The 22,127-nt window shown below is 50.0% G+C and overlaps 1 protein-coding gene across 1 annotated transcript in view; it reads right to left on the reverse strand.

The window, feature by feature from the left end:
• Nucleotides 1–7,586: 7,586 nt before the first annotated feature.
• Nucleotides 7,587–22,127, reverse strand: part of LOC146863601 (uncharacterized) — a 277,244-nt gene continuing 262,703 nt past the window's right edge. The window contains exons 9-10 of the mRNA XM_085627622.1: nucleotides 15,391–15,497; nucleotides 7,587–13,620 (exon numbers count right to left, since the gene is read on the reverse strand). Of these exons, the coding sequence (XP_085483748.1) occupies nucleotides 13,391–13,620; nucleotides 15,391–15,497 (337 nt within the window). The 3' untranslated portion in view covers nucleotides 7,587–13,390. The remainder of the gene's footprint in view (nucleotides 13,621–15,390; nucleotides 15,498–22,127) is intronic.

The raw sequence follows: 22,127 nt of genomic DNA on the forward strand, positions 1-22,127 counted from the left end.
GGTCCCTCGTCCCCACCACTTGCTCTTACCTTTGTGTGTTGCTTCCTTTCCCATTCACTGCTATGTGCGCATTGCAGGTTAGTCCCTCATCCTCACCACTTGCTCTTACCCTTGTTTGTTGCTTCCTTTCCCAGTCGCTGCTGTGTGCCTGGTCCATGTTGGTCCCTCATTCCCACCAGTTGCTCTCTCCCTTGTGTGCTGCTTCCTTTCCCAGTCTTACTGTGTGCGCATTCCATATTTGTCCCTCATCCCCAGCACTTGCTCTTGCCCTTGTGTTGCTTTCTTTCCCAGCCCTGCTGTGTGCGTGGTTCAAGTTGGACCCACACCCCCACCACTTGCTCTAGATCTTGTGTGCTGCTACCGGCAGACATCAGACACACCCCCTCCCTGAACACCTTCAGGAAAACCCTCAAGACCTGGCTCTTCAGCTAAACAGATATGCGCCCCCCCTCAGCACCTTGAGACCCACACGGGTGAGTAGAGTGCTTACAATTCCCTGATTGATTAATTGATTGATTTCACATTTGTACCTCATCCCCACCACTTGCTCTTGCCCTTGTGTGTTGCTTTCTTTCCCAGTCCTGCTGTGTGCATAGTCCAAGTTGGACCACACCCACACCACTTGCTCTAGCTCTTGTGCGCTGCTTTCTTTCCCAGTCATGCTGTGGACGAGTTTCATGTTGGTCCCTCATTTCCACCACTGGCTCTCGTCTTTGTGTGTTGCTTCCTTTCCCAGTCAATGCTTTGTGCGCGGTCCAAGTTGGTCCCTCATCCTCCTCACTTGCTTTTCCCCTTGTGTGTTGCTTCCTTTCCCAGTCGTGCTGTGAATGCATTTCATGCTGGTCCCTCATCCCTACCACTTGCTCTCACCCTTGTTTGTTGCTTCTTTCCTCAGTCTCTACTGTGTGCCGGGTCCATGTTGGTCCCTCATCCCCACCATGCTCTTTCCCTTGTGTGTTGCTTTCTTTCCCAGTCGCTGCTGTGTGCCTTTGTCCATGTTGGTCCCTCATCCCCACCACTTGCTTTTACCCTTGTGCGTTTCTTCCTTTGCCAGTTGCTGCTGTGTGCCTGGTCCATGTTGGTCCCTCATACCCACCATGCTCTCTCCCTTCTGTGCTGCTCCCTTTCCCAGTCCTACTGTGTGCACATTCCATAATTGTCCCTCATCCACACCACTTGCCCTTGCCCTTGTGTGTTGCTTTCTTTCCCAACCCTGCTGTGTGTGTGGTCCAAGTTGAACCCACACCCCCACCACTTGTTCTAGCTCTTGTGTGCTGCTTCCTTTCCCAGTCATGCTATGTGCGAGTTTCATGTTGGTCCCTCATTTCCACCACTTGCTCTTGTCCTTGTGTGTTACTTCCTTTCCCAGTCACTGCTTTGTGCGTGGTCCATGTTGGTCCCTCATCCTCACCACTTGCTTTCGCGCTTGGGTGTTGCATCCTTTCCCAGTCACTGCTGTGTGCCCTGTCCGTGTTAGTCCCTTATCCCGACCACATGCTCTTTCTCTTGTGTGCTGCTTACTTTCCTGGTCCTGCTGTGTACGCAGTCCATTTGGTCCCTCATCCCCACCACCTGCTCTTCCCCTTTTGTGTTGCTTCTTTTCCCAGTTGCTGCTGTGTGCCCGTTCAATTTTTGTCCCTCACCACTTGCTGCTTCCTTTCCCAGTCGTGCTATGTGCGAGTTTCATGTTGGTCCCTCATATCCACCACTTGCTCTCGTCCTTGTGTGTTACTTCCTTTCCCAGTCACTGCTTTGTGTGTGGGCCATGTTGGTCCCTCGTCCTCACCACTTGCTTTCGCGCTTGGGTGTTGCATCCTTTCCCAGTCACTGCTGTGTGCCCTGTCCGTGTTAGTCCCTTATCCCGACCACATGCTCTTTCTCTTGTGTGCTGCTTACTTTCCTGGTCCTGCTGTGTACGCAGTCCATTTGCTCCCTCATCCCCACCACCTGCTCTTCCCCTTTTGTGTTGCTTCCTTTCCCAGTTGCTGCTGTGTGCCCTCACCACTTGGTCTCTCCCGTGTGTGCTGCTTCCTATTCCTATCTTACTGTGTGTGCATTCCATATTTGTCCCTCATCCCCAACACTTGCTTACACCCTTGTGTTTTGCTTCCTTTCCCAGTCCTGCTGTGTGTGAAGTCCATGTTGGTTCCTCAACCCTACCACTTGCTCTCTCCCTTGTGTATTCCTTCTCTACTCAGTCTTGTTGTCTGTATGTTCAATGTTGGTCTCTTAACCCCACCACTGGCTCTGCTCCTTGTGTGTTGCTTCGTTTCTAAGACGTTGCTTTGTGTGCGTTCCATGTTGGTGCCTCGTCCATACTGCTTGCTCTCTCCCTTATGCGCTCCTCCCTTTCCCAGCCTTGCTGTGCGCGTGTTACATGTTTTCCTTCATCCTCACCATTTGCTCTCTCCCTTGTGTGCTGATTCCTTTCCCAGTCTTACTGTGTGTGTATTCCATGTTGGTCCCTCATCCCCACCACTTGCTCTCACCCTTTTGTGTTGCTTCTTTTTACAGTCACTGCTGTGTGTGCCATCCATGTTGGTCCCTCACCCCACCTCTTGCTCTTCCCCTTGTGTGTTGCTTCCCTTGCTCTTCCCTTGTGTGTTCCCAGTCCTACTGTGTGCACATTCCATGTTGATCCCTCGTCTCACCTGTTGCTCTTGCCCTTCTGTGTTGCTTCCTTTCCCAGTCCTGTTGTGTGTGCATTCCATGCTGGTCCCTCATCCCCACCACTTGCTCACTCCCCTGTATGTTGCTTCCTTTCTCAGTTGCTGCTGTGTTCACGTTCCATGTTGGTCCCTCATCCCCACTACTTGCTCTCGCCCTTGTGTGCCACTTCCTTTCCCAGTCCTGCTGTGTGTGCATTGCAGGTTGGTCCCTCGTCCCCACCACTTGCTCTTACCTTTGTGTGTTGCTTCCTTTCCCATTTGCTGCTGTGTGTGCATTGCAGGTTGGTCCCTCATCCTTACCACTTGCTCTTACCCTTGTTTGCTGCTTCCTTTCCTGGTCGCTGCTGTGTGCCTGGTCCATGTTGGTCCCTCATCCCCACCATGCTCTCTCCCTTTTTTGTTGCTTCCTTTCCCAGTCGCTGCTGTGTGCCTGGTCCATGTTGGTCCCTCATTCCCACCAGTTGCTCTCTCCCTTATGTGCTGCTTCCTTTGCCAGTCTTACTGTGTGCGCATTCCATATTTGTCCCTCATCCCCACCAGTTGCTCTTGCCCTTGTGTTGCTTTCTTTCCCAGCCTTGCTGTGTGCGTGGTCCAAGTTGGACTCACACCCCCACCACTTGCTCTAGCTCTTGTGTGCTGCTACCGGCAGACATCAGACGCGCCCGCTCCCTGAACACCTTCAGGAAGACCCTCAAGACCTGGCTCTTCAGCTAAACAGATATGCCGCCCCCCCCTCAGCACCTTGAGATCCTCACTGGTGAGTGGATTCTTACAATTCCTTGATTGATTGATTGATTTCATATTTATATCTCATCCCCACCACTTGCTCTTGCCCTTGTGTGTTGCTTTCTTTCCCAGTCTGGCTGTGTGCGTAATCCAAGTTGGACCCACACCACCACCACTTGCTCTAGTTCTTGTGCGCTGCTTTCTTTCCCAGTCATGCTGTGTGCGAGTTTCATGTTGGTCCCTTATTTCCACCTCTCATCCTTGTGTGTTGCTTCCTTTCCCAGTCGCTGCTGTGTGCGTGTTCCATGCTGGTCCCTTGTCCCCACCACTTGCTCTTACCTTTGTGTGTTGCTTCCTTTCCCATTTGCTGCTGTGTGTGCATTGCAGGTTGGTCCCTCATCCACACAACTTGCTCTTGCCCTTGTGTGTTGCTTCCATTCCCATTCGCCGCTATGTGCGCATTGCAGGTTGGTCCCTCATCCTCACCACTTGCTCTTACCCTTGTTTGTTGCTTCCTTTCCCAGTCGCTGCTGTGTACCTGGTCCATGTTGGTCCCTCATACCCGCCATGCTCTCTCCCTTGTTTGTTGCTTCCTTTCCCAGTCGCTGCTGTGTGCCTGGTCCATGTTGGTCCCTCATTCCCACCAGTTGCTCTCTCCCTTGTGTGCTGCTTCCTTTCCCAGTCTTACTATGTGCGCATTCCATATTTGTCCCTCATCCCCACCACTTGCTCTTGCCCTTGTGTTGCTTTCTTTCCCAGCCCTGCTGTGTGCGTGGTCCAAGTTGGACTCCCACCCCCACCACTTGCTCTAGCTCATGTGTGCTGCTACCGGCAGACATCAGACACGCCCCCTCCCTGAACACCTTCAGGAAGACCCTCAAGACCTGGCTCTTCAGCTAAACAGATATGCCGCCCCCTCCCCTCAGCACCTTGAGATCCTCACGGGTGAGTAGAGTGCTTACAATTCCCTGATTGATTTCATATTTGTATCTCATCCCCACCACTTGCTCTTGCCCTTGTGTGTTGCTTTCTTTCCCAGTCCTGCTGTGTGCGTGGTCCAAGTTGAACCCACACCCCCACCACTTGCTCTAGCTCTTGTGCGCTGCTTTCTTTCCCAGTCGTGCTGTGTGCGTGTTTCATGTTGGTCCCTCATTTCCACCACTGGCTCTCGTCCTTGTGTGTTGCTTCCTTTCCCAGTCTCTGCTTTGTGCGTGGTCCAAGTTGGACCCTCATCCTCATCACTTGCTTTTCCCCTTGTGTGTTGCTTCCTTTCCCAGTCCTGCTGTGTATGCATTTCATGTTGGTCCGTCATCCCCACCACTTGCTCTCACCCTTGTTTGTTGCTTCTTTCCTCAGTCGCAGCTGTGTGCGTGTTCCATGTTGGTCCCTCGTCCCACCCACCACTTGCTCTTATCTTTGTGTGTTGCTTCCGTTCCCATTTGCTGCTGTGTGTGCATTGCAGGATGGTCCCTTGTGTGCTGCTTCCTTTTCCTATCTTACTGTGTGTGCATTCCATATTTGTCCCTCATCCCCAACACTTGCGCTCACCCTTGTGTTTTGCTTCCTTTCCCAGTCCTGCTGTGTGTGCAGTCCATGTTGGTCCCTCAATCCTACCACTTGCTCTCTCCCTTGTGTATTGCTTCCCTACCCAATCTTGTTGTCTGTATGTTCAATGTTTGCTCTCTCCCTTGTGTGCTGATTCCTTTCTCAGTCTTACTGTGTGTGCATTCCATGTTGGTCCCTCATCCCCACCACTTGCTCTCACCCTTTTGTGTTGCTTCTTTTTACAGTCGCTGCTGTGTGTGCCATCCATGTTGGTCCCTCACCCCATCTCTTGCTCTTTCCCTTGTGTGTTGCTTCCTTTCCCAGTCCTGCTGTGTGCACATTCCATGTTGATCCCTCGTCCCACCACTTGCTCTTGCCCTTGTGTGTTGCTTCCTTTCCCAGCCCCTGCAGTTTGCACGTTCCAAGTTGGTCCCTCATCCCCCCACTTGCTCTCGCCCTTGTGTGTTGCTTTCTTTCCCAGTCCTGTTGTGTGTGCATTCCATGCTGGTCCCTCATGCCCACCACTTGCTCACTCCCCTGTGTGTTTCTTCATTTCCCAGTCGCTGCTGTGTGCACATTCCATATTGGTCCCTTATCCCCACTACTTGCTCACTTTCCTATGTTTTGCTTCCTTTCTCAGTCGCTGCTCTGTGCACATTCCATGTTGGTCCTTCATCCCCACTACTTGCTCTCGCCCTTGTGTGTCGCTTCCTTTCCCAGTCCTGCTGTGTTCATTCCATGTTTGTCCCTCGTCCCCACCACTTGCTTACTACCTTGTGTGCTGCTTCTTTTGCCAGTCGCTGCTGTGTGCACGTTCCATGTTGGTTCCTCATCCCCACCACTAGCTCTCGCCCTTTTGTGTTGCTTTCTTTCCCAGTCGCTGCTGTGCGTGATCCATGTTGGTCCCTCACCCAACCTCTTGCTCTTCCCCTTGTGTGTTGCTTCCTTTCCCAGTCCTGCTGTGTGTGCATTCCATTTTGGTCCCTCATTTCCCCACTTGCTCGTGCCCTTGTGTGTTGCTTTCTTTCCCAGTCCTGCTGTGTGCGTGGTCCAAGTTGGACCCACACCCCCACCACTCGCTCTAGCTCTTGTGTTCTAGTTCCCTTCCAAGTCGTGCTGTGTGCGAGCTTCATGTTGATCCCTCATTTCCACCACTGGCTCTCGTCCTTGTGTGTTGCTTCCTTTCCCAGTCACTGCTTTGTGCGTGGTCCATGTTGGTCCCTCATCATCATCACTTGCTGTTCTCCTTGTCTGTTGCTTCCTTTCCCAGTCCTGCTGTGTGTGCATTTCATGTTGGTCCGTCATCCCTCCCATTTGTTCTTGCTCTTGTGTGTTGCTTCCTTCCCCAGTCGCATATGTGTATGTGTTTCATGCTGGTCCCTCGTCCCTGCCACTTGCTCTCTCCCTTGTGTGCTGCTTCCTTTCCCAGTCTTACTGTGTGCACATTCCATATTTGTCCCTCATTCCCACCACTTGCTCTTGCCCTTGTGTGTTGCTTTCTTGCCCAGCCCTGATGTGTACGTGGTCCAAGTTGGACCCACACCCCCACCACTTGCTCGTGTCCTTGTGTGCTGCTTCCTTTCTCAGTCGCTGCTGTGTGCCCGTTCCATGTTGATCCCTTGTCCCCACCACTCTCTTGCTTTTCCGGGTGAAAACAACCTCCACCTTCTGTGCTACTCCTTCTTCCCCCACACCAACTTCTTTTATTCTCCCTGAAACTGCCTGAATCCTTTTGTGTGCCACTCCATCCCACTCCACATTGCTTTCCATCCTCGGCGTCCCCCAGCCAGCTCCACCATTGCTTCCCAACCTTTTATTTATTTATTTTTACAGTGTTTGGAGGACCCATGAGCTCATATATTCTGCCAGGTCACTCTGGTTTCAAAAAGTGCTTCTGTGCCAGTGAACATTCTTTTTGTTTTATTTACCACACCAGCTGGCATCTGACATCTTGGATCGGCAAATTAAAAAATAATTAAGGGAATGGAGAGTACGTCAGTCAGTAATTGAATGACGCAGGAGCCAGCAGTATCACCTTTGGCAAGCCATCATATTTCGTGTTCCTTTTTTTGCTGATGCTGTGCAGCATTGCTAAAAAGCATTGGCAAGTCAATGGGGAATAAGGCAAAACGTATTGTCTTTCTGAATACTTGTTGCTGCCTCGGTTTTATGTGTGCTACAATGTTATAAAGTAAAGCACAGAACGTATTAACTGGCAGTAATGTGTAAACTGTATTCTTGGGAGTGTGTGACCCACCTCTCCTCTTTGAGGACGTCTCTCAATGCTCTCTGCCACTCCTTTGAGAGAGTTCCCAAAGGGAAGCATCTCGGTATTGAGTTTGGGGTCCGATAGAACAGGGGTGAATGACGCCCCCTGTTGCAACCGAAGCCCACCCCGGGATCTCAGGAGTCAGGTCATCAGAATGAAGGAGCCATGCCTGCGTCCTACCTGAGGGTCCATCCATTCACTCATTCTTTCATTCATCCACCTGCCCACGCCTGGCACCACACACAGAAATCTCCCACTTTGTTAGAAGTTAGACCTGTTGGCTTTGTCAATGCCTGTGTAATTCACCAGGGTCTGGACCGCCCCTGTCCATGCATGAAAACATTCAGCTGTAAATGAGAGATTTTAGCTTCACAATGTAGGTGTCAAGTACATTAATTTTATTTTTATTGATTCTTTTTGTGCACACATGCAATCAACCCTGATAACTTTGGGGTCACCATGAACCCCCCAAATCATAAGAAAGTAGCAGAGAAGTGAGTGGAGGAGAGCGCCAGACCTCCAAAGAGTGGTCGACAGACCGTTCATACTGAAGGTGATCGGTACTTTATGCCAAGCCCAGCAGATTACATTATTTTTTTTAAAAAGATATGCATTAGATTTTCAAGGTTAAGCAAAAATGATATAAATGTATATAGGGAAGCGTAATTACTGTCGAAGAGTCAAGCCATCATAGGTGCAGCACGTGACGACCATGATTGGAACGGAAGGGATATGCTAGGGTATTATGAGAATGACGTAAAACGCGTGGAAGCAGGGAAATATAACACATCGCTGTTTGTAACGAACCTGGGGGCTTATTTACAAGCCCCCTGCGCTGCCGGCTCGTCACTTTTTTTGCTGTCCCATATTTACAAGGCCATGCGAGGCCACCCTGCATGGCTTTCATGGCCTTGTAGATATGGCCCCCTTCTCATACATAACTTTGTGTGAAAGGGGCGTGCCATGAGTGTTTCTGTGGGTGTTCCCACGCAACACCCGTGGATTCTGCCGAAGTCGCACATTTACAACATTTCGTAAACCTGGGAAAGCATCAGGATGCTACACCTCCCCAGAGAAGACGTGAGGAATAGTGCACATAGAAAGAGAACTACAGGACTACGCGTCTTGTCATTGTTTTTCTGCAGGAAGGTGTCCCTTCCTGCACAAAAACAATCATCCGCAATGCAGACACCCTTGCACCATGGTGCAAGGGTGCCTGTGAAGGCGTATGGCAGCCAATTGTGCACCGGCGAAGGGAAGAGCACAGGAATGCGCCATATTGTTTTAAATATGATGCATTCCTGTGTTTTTCAAAAAGACTCATCTCGGCGCAGCAAAATGGCTTGCTGCACCGTGCTGCGTCATTGTGTTGTAAATAAAGCCCTTGGAACGGTAACGTATCCTGTCGCAAATCAGAGCACTGGTAGACTGCATAAGGAGCAACATGAACATGAGAAACTCAGCTAGCGTGTTGCTAATGTAAAAGAAAAACAAAAAAAGAGGTAAGGAAAACAGCGATCTAAATCGAGTTAGGATACAATCCCACACAGTGATGCCCCCTCCCCCTTCCACCCCTTTAAATGTCCCTGGTCCGTGGTTTCAATATGGTTTCATGGTATGTGATAATGACAATAAGGGCGGTTCCTGCCTGGCCACCGACGTATCTAAAAACATCAGTAATCCGGTGTCACGTAGGACCAGGCATGGCAACCATGGTTAGGGTCCAGTAGTGGTGTCTAGACTGGGATTTCAAATAAGACAGTATTCCAGCTGGAAGCTACAGGGTAGTTGCGAAGCCCCAAGTTGTCTTTCCTGGTCAGCGGACACTCTCTGCCCGCGCCCAAAGAAGGAGAGAAGGGTCCGGTACCGCATGGGTGGAGGCTCGTGAGATCCCCACCTCCCCCTGATATGAAGCCTGGGTCCAGGAACCTTGACATAGCTTTGCTGTTTCTACTCTGCCGATACAAGCCCAGTATGCATATCTCCCAAGTGCGTCCATACAAGCAGGGCGGTGAGATGTAACCCATGCCAGTACTCCTGCTGAACACGTGCAGTAAACCTGCGCCATGCTGAAGGCAGAGGGCAAGCAGCATCCTTCCGGAGATAGATGCCTTGATTTCAGCAGGAGTTAGGTATGCCCTATGTATGATGTAAATTTGGATGACCTTGGAGCGAGTGTTTCGTGGAACATGCCGAGCCGCCCACTGTTGATCTGTGCAAGGATGGGTAAGGTCAGCCTTCCACCGCTGTCTAAGAGTTGTTAGGGGGACTGCGGTCTGGATACATAGCGAGTCGCAAACCAACGTAGCAGATGTTCTCCGGATCTTATCACATGGAGGTACTGAACGGTGAGATGAGTTGAGCGCTCGTGGCATAAATCACCCTATTTGCCCCACAGTGAGGCCAACGTGAAATTATATCATAGAAATGGCAGGGCGTAAACCGTAACCGCCAGGAATGTCTCCTAAGCAATAAGGGCGTGCTGATAATAGGTCATACCATGTATGGACGCCTCAGGCATGCCATACAGTGAGCTCTGCAGCGGAAGTGAAGACGTTACCCCTCGGAGTGCCAATGACGACCATCGCTAGTGCATAAGGAGTGTGGCCCCTCTGATAGCAGCTGAGGGCAACGCTCGGAATAAAGGCGCAGGCGGTCTAGTGTGGGCATGTGATGGATAGATGGTAGACGCCAGAGTCCAGGCGGGCAGGTTGGGGCTGTGTCCTCCAACTGCTTACCAGCCATCCAGCCGCCCACCCATTGAATCTGGGAGGCCTAATAATAGTGTTCCATAAGCTGCACCACAAAGCTACCCTGGGCTAAGGGTGCGTAAGATGTCACCAACGCCGCCCTGAGACGGAAAGTGGGCCATATGCACTTCCGCTTGCATTTCTAAAATGTCTGAAAAAACTCATCTGGATGTATACGGGGAGGTTCATGAAGTTGTGTAGCAGTCGTGGCAGTAGCGCTACTCTACCAGGTATTGTCGCAGGCAGGGTGCACCATACCCAGCAGATAACATTAATATAACGTGTTGAATACACTGCTCACTCTCACTACCCAGTTGGTCTTTTTCTTCCCACTTGCAGTATTCAACAGCCTGCAGGCAGCGAGCGTCTGACTGGGACCTTATGTAGGGTAGGATTGGACCCCAGACATCAACTCAATGCATTTTCAACACTGGGATCGTCAGCTGTGTTCCCTCGTCATTTTATTCATATAGGGTGTGTGTTGCAAAGCCATCCTGTGCCCTGGGCATCCCCACATTTTGGTGACTGGTATAGGTGGTAACTGACTCTGACTGACCCTGGGCTCTGCCTAACCAGGCCCAGGGCCAGTGTAATGCTGAAAACACACTTAGAATACAGTGAAAACACCTACACACACTAGGGTGCACTATAGGTTAGGGTACCCCTATGATTGGCATGACCTCCCCTATAAGGCCCTAGTACATATTAGGGCAGGGGGATTAAATCTACCTCTAAGTCCCCAGCAATTGATAGGGCATGGCAGTTTAGAGACAGCAGCCCTTTCTGTACTTGCATGTGTGCACTGCTAAGACCTGAGGTCAGTTTAAAAGCAGCCCTGTGTTGCAGGACTGCTTTTAAAATGCTACTTGTGCCCAAACTCGACTTTGGTATTGGGGCACTTAAAATTAATAAACTACAATGTGTTTACATATTAGTTACCTCCGGGTCTCCCCTAGGTGTCCCAGGGGTGGGGGGCTCTGATCTTTATATGAAGAGTGCTTATAACATGGTTTTTATATGCTGTGGGGTTAGTGAAATTGCACATTTTACTCTCCACATTGCAGTACAGTGCTTCCCAAAATCGACGTTTGTGCCAGGAGCCCTGGGAAATGAGGATCTGCAGGATTTTGACATATTCAGGACCCCCAAAGTCTCCCCAGCTGTTCCGTGGGGGGGTCCTGTAGATATAGGCAGGGTCCTTATAAAACAGGTTTTATGAGCCCTGGTGTTGGAGAAATTGCCCAGTTCATTTTCCCCATTGCAGATCTCCAGCCAAACAGGTTCACGTGGGAATAAGTTATTAGCTAATAATTCCTGCTAGCATAATCATAAAATACAGATCGAGGACTTCCTAGAATGTTATTGATAAATCCAACACTGTGCTACTGTTGAATATCTCCTAAAATGTACAGACGAGAAGTTGTAAGACTTTTTTGCCTGTTCAGCCTTCCAGCGATCTGTCCTGATTGGTCAGAGTTAAGTGAATTAGCCAGGCTGCCCTGATAAAGTGATTAGATCTCAAGGGGCCAGCGAGCCGCACTGGGATCTGCAACATCATAAAGCATCCTCTTCAAGCCCAACCGCTTGAACCCAACCAAATGGTGGGATTAAGGAAGGAACGAGCAGATGTAACGGGGGGACAGTGTGGAGATGGACCATCCTGATGGTGAGCTTAGACATGGTGCTCTCTGGGAGAAAACAGTGCCACACTTTGTAGGATGTGGTCAAACCCTGGGGTGTTACCCTGTACCTCATTGGACAAGAGTGACCCCCCGGTTTGACCCAGAGAACTTGGAATACGTGTCTGAGTGGGCAGAGTATCTCAGATCTGCTGCTTGAAACTCAAGGAAGATGAAGGGGGCATGCTGAGAAGTTTGATTTGCACCAACCAGGCCCTGCACGCTGAAAAATGTGCCTGCTGCACATTCTAGAACTACATCCCTGTGGACTACCTTGCTTCAAAAGGACTAAATAGTGGACTCCCTGCAAGCTACAGGTTAACAGAGCTCACCTGGACCATCACCACCAAGAATCCCCAGCCTGTACAACTACCAGTGGATTTGTAATGGTTATGTCCAAGCGAATTGTGGTGACTGAAGTCCCAAACTTTGAAGGACCATCTTGGAGCTTCCAGACCCTTGGAGTAAGCTTTGGACACTGTGAAACCCTTTGGGTAACTTCAGGAAGAAGTTCCAGAAGTTTGTAGAACTTTGGAGCAATTTTGGAAAAAAGCTCCATAAGTGGAGCAACTCAAACTCGCCAGCCAAGCCGGCGACCCCAACTGCGAGCTGGCCAGTCGTCCAGGTTTGTCCCACTGAAAAGCTATGGTGGTCCGACATCCAGAGTTTGTCCGGTAGGAAGCTGAAACCCACGCCAGCGAACCCACATCGAAGCCGACCTGGTGGAGAGCATCAAGGGACCCCTGAAGGAAAAACTCTGTAAAAGTTTCTAAGACCGTAATGTAGGAGTGGCGACCAGGACCCACCGCGAGAATCAAGCTACCCACCTTCAACCGTATGCCAGCCTGGACCTCTGGTTCATCCCTCTGGAAAGCTCCAGAGGTCTGACTTCCATAAGTTTGACCAGGAGCTCATCACAAGCAAGCTATGGAACACTCACCAAATACGGACTGGCTGAGAGCCTCAAGGGACCCTGGGAAGAAAAGCTCCAGAAAAGTTTCTAAGTCAGAAGGTAAACATTTTGACCGAGACTTACCGCTGGGGGTAGCCACGCAGGGCTCCATCACAGTCAGCCTGAAACTTTGAATTTGTACCGGTAAAGCGTGACCAAATGTACCACTATGCGCTAAAGGTTTCTATGTGCTATATAGTGCCAAATCTTTACAAATTCATATCCCTTGTTCCCTATATTGGATTTGTTCCGTTTTGGTGTCATTTTAAGGATAAAAATATTTGCTATTTCTATAAATTTGTGTTGGAATTTTATTGTGTGTTGTGTCTTGATTATTTACTGCATTGGTGTTTTTAAATGCTTTAAATACCTGTCTTTGAAGTTAGGCCTGCCTGCTCGCTACCAAGTGTTGAGCATGGGAATAATTTTCTAAGACCTATTATGAAGCCCTAAACTGTGTTCGTGGCCCTATTGCCAGTGGCAGACGTACATTTGCTACTATTAATAATACACTTTCCAACAGTGTGTGAATGATCATTCATGTCTCCTCACTCTCCCCTGCTTCGTGGTCCCCTGGCTCCCACGCATCTTACAGCAACTCTTGGACTTATGAGGCTGACATCACCTACACTACCTCTGCTCTATCACATTATTGATGATGAATAATACACAGGTCGAAACAAGAACACTAGGAAAGGCCACCTCTACCTCCCTGGATACTGTGCAGAGGAAACTGTTCTAGATCTTTGCCCCATCGATAAGCAGTTCTCTCCTGAGATGGGGTCTCAGGGGAGACAGTCCTACTCCTGGCGGAGACCCTCCAGGATCTGCTGGTATTCAGGCGTGCCATTCTGCAAGTACGACTCTTGTGCGACCCATGATTCGAGTGCATTCCGCTGCGTATCCTGAAGGACATTCAGCTGCCCGTAGTGGTTCAGTAGCTGGTAAAAGCCCATCTGGTAATAGGCCTTGGTGCCTTCATCCGACATGGATCTTGCAGAGGAAATCTTTACATGTGGAAACTGCAGGGCTGTGAATGAGAAACATAGAAACGATTGCTTGATGCCCCTTGATGTCTCTTGGTGTCAACATCTGCATCTCGGGGACCCACTCAGGGGGAATCAATGCTATTGCTTCATCTCATGGGCTTTAGCACTTGAGACCCTCCAGCAGTAGATACAGGATAGTTAAGGATTCATGTATGATGTCATGGCCATCCAGGGGTTCCACCAAATGCATCAGTATCGGTGCTTCAGACATCACATGCTTCAACATCTGGAGAACCTACCTTAGAAACAAACTCATCAATGGGTTGAAACAGCAGAGCTAATGCTTCATGTGTCATGGGTTGTGGTATCTGCATCCAGAGACCCACCCAGGGGACATCACAGGCACCCACCCACACATCCATGCTAATGCTTCACGCTTCATAGAATTCCATCAATGCACACCTGCATCCTGCCTGAGGTTCCATCTTTAGTGTCCCTTACTGATGCTACCTGTGAGTAAATCTCCCTCACAATCTAGCATCCTGCTGAGGCGCTATCTTTAACGTCCATCACTGATGCTTCCTGTGTGTCACTCTTTCCATTACATACTAGCATCCTGCCTGGGGTTCTCTCCTTAGCATCATTGACTGATGCTACCTGTGTGTGAATCTCTCCCTCACATACCTGCCTCCTGTCTGAGGTTCCATCTTTAGTGTCCCTCATTGATTCCACCTCTGTGTGAATCCCTCCATCACATACTAGCATCCTGCCTGAGGTTCTGTCTTTAGCGTCCACCACTGATCCTTCCTGTGTCACTCTTTCCATCACATACGTGTCTCCTGCCTGAGGTTCAATATTTAGTGTCCCCCACTGATTCCACCTCTGTGTGAATCCATCCCTCCTTCACATACTTGCATCCTGCCTGAGGTTCTCTCCTTAGCATCATTGACTGATGCTACCTGTGTGTGGATCCCTCCCTCACACACCTGCATCCTGCCTGAGGTTCTCTCCTTAGCATCACTGACTGATGCTACCTGTGTGTGAATCTCTCCCTCACATACCTGCCTCCTGTCTGAGGTTCCATCTTTAGTGTCCCTCATTGATTCCACCTCTATGTGAACCCCTCCATCATATGCATGCATCTTGTCTGAGGTTCCATCTTTAGTGTCCCTCACTGATGCTACCTGTGGGTGAATCTCTCACTCATGATCTAGCACCCTGCCTAAGGTTCTATCTTTAGCATCCATCACTGATCCTTCCTGTGTGGCACTCATTCCATCACATACCTGCCTCCTGCCTGAGGTTCCAGCTTTAGTGTCCCTCGCTGATTCAACCGCTGTGTGAATCCCTCCCTCACATACCTGCATCCTGCCTGAGGTTCTCTCCTTAGAGTCACTCAGTGAAACTACCTGTGTGTGGATCTCTCCATCACATACCTGCATCCTGCCTGAGGTTCCAGCTTTAGTGTCCCTCACTGATTCAACCTCTGTGTGAATCCCTCCATCACGTACCTGCATCCTGCCTGAGGTTCTCTCCTTAGCATCACTCACTGATGCTACCTGTGTGTGGATCCCTCCCTCACATACCTGCATCCTGCCAGAGGTTCTCTCCTTAGAGTCACTCAGTGAAACTACCTGTGTGTGGATCTCTCCATCACATACCTGCATCCTGCCTGAGGTTCCAGCTTTAGTGTCCCTCACTGATTCAACCTCTGTGTGGATCTCTCCATGACATACCTGCATCCTGCCATAGGTTCTCTCCTTAGTGTCGCTCACTGATGCTACCTGTGTGTGGATCCCTCCCTCACATACCTGCATCCTGCCAGAGGTTCTCCGATGCCAGTGGATGAGCAGCGATCATGGACAGCTTCAGGACCTTCTCCCAGTCTCCACTCAAGATCTCCTTTGTGATCATCTCTCTGTAAATCACAAGGACACAATGTGAGGCACCACTCAAAGTTCAGAGGTCAGGCTTCCTCCTTTTAATCTTGTTGCTGCATTGGTCTTTCATCAGTGAAGGTTTGCCACATTCATGCACAAAAGCCACTATGAGTAAAGTGCAGGTCACTGTAAAGTGCGGTGAATGTGGGGTGCATTTGACAGGGTTGCTGAGTGTTTGTGCTTTACAACTAGCAGTAGTTGGATGCCTAGGAGTAGAAATGCAAGCTCAAGAGATTTGGTGATCGGCTGGGTCACACATTCCTAGCTCTAATCCATAATGGCAGAGGATCAAAAATTGATGGAATGGAATGCAGCCTTGGGTACTTACCAGTAGTTATGATCAATTCAAACATTTCCAGGGATCATATTTTGCTTTCCGGTAGAGTCCGTGTAGGTGGCTGGCCCTCTGTACAGTGAACTAAAACGAAGCACACTATGTGGAGTCCAAGAATCCCCAGGAAGTGGTATAGTGGTAAAATAGATAGTACTAACAATCTATTTAGTGGTAGAGAGGGCGAGCAGTTAGGCTTATCACAGGGTCATGCAAAGCTTTTGCTGGGACACACAGAGGCAACACGCGACACACACTCAAGAATAAATCCGATACAAATGTTGTATAAAAATAACACTAATCCTTATATATTTTTGAGAAGCAAGACTTCAAATAGGAGATTTACTTTGTACAGCTTTAAATTACTTGAAATACTTCGTAGACTGTGAAATTCAAAACAAAAGAGAAGTAGTTCAAAGTATGCACCACCTTCAGTATCTGCGCACTCGGCGGTCGACAGCATTAAATATTTACCATCGTGGACAGTGCAGACGGCAATGGAGCGGGGTTCTTTGTATTGAGTTCAGTGGATCGCCAATGCGTCACCGTCGCAGGCAGCAGCTCGTGGTCATTTTATGTGAGCACCCCCACCCCGCGGTTGAGGTTGCTGGAATGAAGATGCAGGCTTGGTTGGGGGAGTACCGCTGATGCAGTAGGTCTTGTGGTCGCTGGAAGGATTCCACTGAGGAGTTTCGAATGACCACGCTACCTGGAGTGGTTGGAGGTCTTCTTTACCGACAAGATGAAGATCTTTGAGGGTCCATTGTTGAGGTACAGCAGGAGTCAATGTAACTCTGTAGCAGGAGCCCAGGAACCCAGAAGCCTTGGGTGTTGGAGGTTGGAGTTCAGCAGCAGCAGTCTGGCCCCAGGCGGGTTGCGAGCAGACCGCCACTGAGGAGACGCGACCGTGCCAAGGTTGTTGCTTCTGCCATCAAAGCCCCCATCAGTAGGGTACGGGCTCTCAGGAGTGGGGCTGTTGCCAGCATCATTCGCTGTGGTGAGAGGATCCCTCGAGGTGATGGAGGCATGCTGCAAGTTCCTTTACAGTGGTGAGTCACATCGATGAAAGTGCTGGTACTCAACCACCATGGCTCTTTGGCGGCTGTCACCGGGGACTGAAGGCTCTAGCCCAAAGAGAGGTTCATTGGTGATTGGCGAAGACTGGAAGGTGTTCAGGGTTTCTAGGAGACCTTGCAGTTCTCAGGAAGGGCAGCCAGACCAGTTGTTGAGTCTTGGTTGCAGCTGGAAGGATTTTGCCATATTTTGCTGCAGCAGGGCTCAGTTCCTGATCCTTCAGCGTTCTTTTTCGGTTGTCTTCTTTTGCTCCATTGAATATGAAGTCAGCTTCTTGGGAAGCAACCTAAATACTACTTTTTTAGGGGGGGCCAGGCAGTAGCCAATGGGCTGCTTAAAGGTAGGGTGCCTTCACCCTCTTTATGCTCACCTCATGTGGGGGGCGGGCATACCCTGACTCCTGGCAGACTACTATACTGATCTTCAAGATCACGGATAGCCAAAAGTGGGGTCTACCTCACCTGTTCCACCTGAGGGTGGGTACAGGGGGGAGGTAGACACACCTCCTAATTTACCTAATTTTCCTGCCAATCCTCCTACCAACAAGTGAGGCAGGACTGGGGGGTCACATTCTGCTTCTAACAGCGGAGGCTGGGGGGCAGGGTTTAAAGGTGGCAGGGCTTTTGAAGCTCCCACTTCTGCTGAGGCAGATCCTGCAGGGGGGGGGGGAGGTGTGACCACCTCTGCCCAGACAGGCATTGTCTATGAATCTGGAGAGCTCTGGGTCCCGAAACAACTGGCTACAACCAGACAGGATCCACACCAGTGGTTGGTAGGTTTCAAGGGTTTCTCTTGAAGGGTCTCCTGTGAGAATGTATTAATAAATCCACCACTGAGCCCAGCTAGGATTTATTAAGACAAGATGTTTGGTATCAACATTTCTTGCGTCAGTGAAGCCATCATGACGCTGAGAAACTCGTGACGAGGGGCATCCAGCCCATGTGCTCTTTATGGCTTCCTTGGGCACAATTGTCCCAGCATGGACCGGACAATGTAGGGGCACCCCTGCTCACGAGGAGGGGCCTCACCCGAGGTATAGTGCACCCTGCCGTAGGGCTATTGAGGCACGGCACACAGGGCTGTGTTTAGATAAGTTATAGAATGCACACCAGCTTTCTTTCAAATGTTCTTGATTGCTCTAGGCATAAATAATGACCTCCCACGTGCAGACTTGGTCCGTGCCCGGCGCCACTGGCACATGCGCATAAACACGTTTGTTCACTTTTACGATGGAGGCAAGGGAAGCAGCTGAGGCTGTTTTCACTACGAAGCACAGGATGAAGAGTTTGAAGTTACCCATGCCGAAGGGCTATTGAGCCCGAAATGCATTGGGCTTATGTATAATGTATCCACACTTGCTAAAGAGAAAGGCCTGGGTAGCTTGTCCTTTGCATTTGAAGCGATGGGAAAACATGAGGCCTTGCATGTGTGGATGAAGAAAGTTATAAATAAACATTTGACAAAATATGAAGTTTCTTTGATTAAATTGGATTGTTAAATCAATGGAGTCTTTGGAGTACTGAAGGATGTTGTTGTGCGACTTGGGGCGCAACTGCCCTCCATTTTCCTTCGATTTAAACACAGGGCTCCCAGTCAACAAGAGAATCACCTTCAAGCTCCTCACACATGCCTATAAATCTCTCCACAACATAGGACCAGCATATCTGAAGCACCGCCTCGCATTCCACGTACCCACCAGACAACTCCGTTTCGCCCATTGCACCCGTCCCCAGGATTCACAAGACAAGAACGGAGGAAGTTCTTTCTCCTACCTCGCCACCAAGACCTGGAACACCCTGCCCCTGCACCCCAGGCAATTAGTGTTGTTGACCCAATTCAAGAAGGACCTGAAGACATGGCTCTTCAATTGATCCTCCACACCCAGAGGGACCAGTAGCCCCCGCGTCTTGAGACCCTCACGGGTAAGTAGTCACGCTTTATAAACTCCTAATTGATTGATTGATGTCGGCTCTTTGGTTTCCTCGACTTCTAGACACGTAGCCTGTGATAGCAGTGCCGCTTTGTCCATGGGGGGTCCCTAGGAGACCTTCCTCTGCCCCCGATCCTTAGGTACCAGGGGTACCAATTACTAGGGACTTATAGGAGGAACGGAAGCGTGCCAAACGTGGTACATCTTTTGGGAAAGAGATCAGGTTTTGGGGCCCTGGTTGGCAGGACCACAGCACTCATACAGGTCGAAGTCACATCAACATCAGGCAAAAAGTGGAGAATAACCTCGCAAAAGACAAAGCTGGAGAAGAAGTGCAGTCCAGGTGTTCACACAGACATTTACACCACATGGGTCAACCATTGGGTGCCTACAGAGGTCTGGGGATCCTTTTCATCTTATTCAAATGTAAGCACCCAAAATGTACCCCACATTATGGGATGCTAAGGAAGTTGTGCCAGCTAACCTACGCTTGACTTTCTAGTCTGCCATGCGTTTCCCCAGGTACTCAGCCTTCACATCCACTGAAGAGACTCCACATATTCATGGCAGAGGTAGGCTGCTCAGGGGTCAGCTACTGCCCCCTTGTGATCGGATGTGATGAGCCTGGACTTGCTGGTGGCCGCCAATTAGATATCAATACAACAGAGTCACCAACATGTAACCCATCCGAAGGGGACGCCTAAGAGGAGAAGGGACTCCTTCAATTTCCATGTCCCCCAGGTGAAAGTGCCTGACCATCTCTTACCCCTTTGTCACTATGCTGGGCGTTACCCTAGGACTCAAGAGAAACTGGGAATGTCCTGGCCACTGTACAGCCTGCCCAACTCATACCTGACTCTCTTCTGTGCTTTCAGGGGCACTGTACAGCCTGCCCGCTGATGCCTGACTCTCTTCTGTGCTTTCCTGGCCACAGTACAGCCTGCCCAGCTGATGCCAGCCTCTCTTCTGTGCTTTCCTGGCCACTGTACAGCCTTTCCAGATTATGCCAGCCTCTCTTCTGTGATTTCCTAACCACTGTGCAGCCTGCCCAGCTGATGCCAGCCTCACTTCTGTGCTTTCATGACCACTGTACAGCCTGCCAAGCTGATGTCAGCCTCTCTTCTGTGGTTTCCTTGCCACTGTACAGCCTGCCCAGCTGGTGCCAGCCTCTCCTCTGTGTTATCCTGGCCACTGTACAGCCTGCCCAGCTGAAACCAGCCTCTCTTCTTTGCTTTCCTGGCCCCTGTCCAGCTGATGCCAGCCTCTCTTCTGTGCTTTCCTGGGCACTGTACAGCCGGCCCAACTGATGCCAGCAGCCTCTCTTCTGTGCTTTCCTGGCCACTTTACAGCCAGCCCAGCTGATGCCAGCAGCCTCTCTTCTGTGCTTTCCTGGCCACTGTACAGCCTGCCCAGCTGATGCCAGCTTCTCTTCTGTGCTTTCATGGCCACTGTACAGCCTGCCCAGCTGATGCCAGCCTCTCTTCTGTGCTTTCCTGGCTACTGTACAGCCTGCCCAGCTGATGCCAGCCTCTCTTCTGTGCTTTCCTTGCCACTGTACAGCCTGCCCAGCTGATGCCAGCCTCTCTTATGTGCTTTATGTGCTTTCCTTGCCACTGTACAGCCTGCCCCAGCTGATGCCAGACTCTCTTCTGTGCATTCCTGAAGCCTGGGAAGATGCGCTCTGAACGGCCTGGAGGAAAGACGACAATCTAAAGAAAGTTTGGTGTGTGTGCTCTGCTCCACGTCCTCCAGTACGCAGAAATCAAGATAAATACTGGGTAAATACAACCCGTTGTCCACTCGGGAGACAGGAAGTCCCCCGAAAAGAACAACTCACAAGGAGACTTGAGGACCTTACTAGCTAGCCCACTGTGAATCGAACAGACAATTGTTTAGGAAAGTACAAGTACTGAACAAGCACCGTCCCCAACAAACCCTGTATGTTTAACAGCATCTTTACAGCATGACAGGGACACAGATATTAGACGTCTCCTCCTCCTATCACTGTTACTAATATCAGACGTCTCCTCCTCCAAGCTCTCATCCTAATATTAGACGTCTCCTCTTCCTTGCACTGTTCCTAATATCAGACGTCTCCTCCTCAACCCCTGCTCCATACATCAGACGCCTCCTCCTCCTAGCCTGCTCCATATATCAGACGTCTCCTCCTCCTAGCGCTCTTCCTAATATTAGACATCTCCTCCCCTGAGCCTGTTCCTAATATTGGACGTCTTCTCCTCCTCCTAGCCTGCTCCATATATACAGACGTCCCCTCCTCCTAGCACTGTTCTTAATATAAGACGTCCCCTCCTCCTAGCACTGTTCCTAATATCAGACGTCGCCTCCTCCTAGCGCTGTTCCTAATATCAGACGTGTCCTTGTCCTAGACTTGTTCCTAATATCGGACGCCGCCTCCTCCTAGCACTCTTCCTAATATCAGACGTGTCCTTCTCCTAGACTTGTTCCTAATATCAGATGTCTCCTCTTCCTTGCACTGTTCCTAATATCAGACGTCTCCTCTTCCTTGCACTGTTCCTAATATCAGACGTTTCCTCCTCCTAGCACTGTCCTAATATCAGACGTTTCCTTCTCCAAGACTTGTTCCCAATTTAAAACGTCTCCTCCTCCAAGCACTTTTCCTAATATCAGACATCTCCCCCTCCCCTCAGCCTAGTCCAAGTATTAGACGTCTACTACTCCTTGCTCTGATCCTAATATTAGACATCTCCTCCTCCTAGGGCTGTTCCTAATATAAGATGTCTACTCCTCCCCTCAGCCTGTCTCTAATATTAGACGTCTCCTCCCCTGAGCCTGTCCCTAATATTGGATGTCTCCTCCTCCTCCTCGCACTGCTGCATCTTTCAGATGTCTCCTCCTCCTAGCGCTGTTCTTAATATAAGACGTCTCCTCCTCCTAGCCTGCCCATATATCAGACGTCTCCTCCTCCTAGCGCTGTTCTTAGTATAAGATGTCCCCTCCCTGAACCTGTTCCTAATATTGGATGTCTCCTCTTCCTTGCACTGCTCCATCTATCAGACATCTCCTCCTAGCGCTGTTCCTGATATCCAATGTCTCCTCTCCTGAGCCTGTTCCTAATATCAGACGTCTCCTCCTCCAAGCACTGTTCTTAATATAAGACGTCTTCTCCTCCTAGCACTGTTCCTAATATCAGAGGTCTCCTCCTCCTAGCGCTGTTCTTAATATAAGACTTCTCCTCCCCTGAGCCTGTTCCTAATATAAGATGTCTTTCCTTCTAGCACTGTTCCTAATATC

Source organism: Triturus cristatus, chromosome 2_1, assembly GCF_964204655.1.
Source record: "Triturus cristatus chromosome 2_1, aTriCri1.1, whole genome shotgun sequence".
NCBI lineage: Eukaryota > Metazoa > Chordata > Amphibia > Caudata > Salamandridae > Triturus > Triturus cristatus.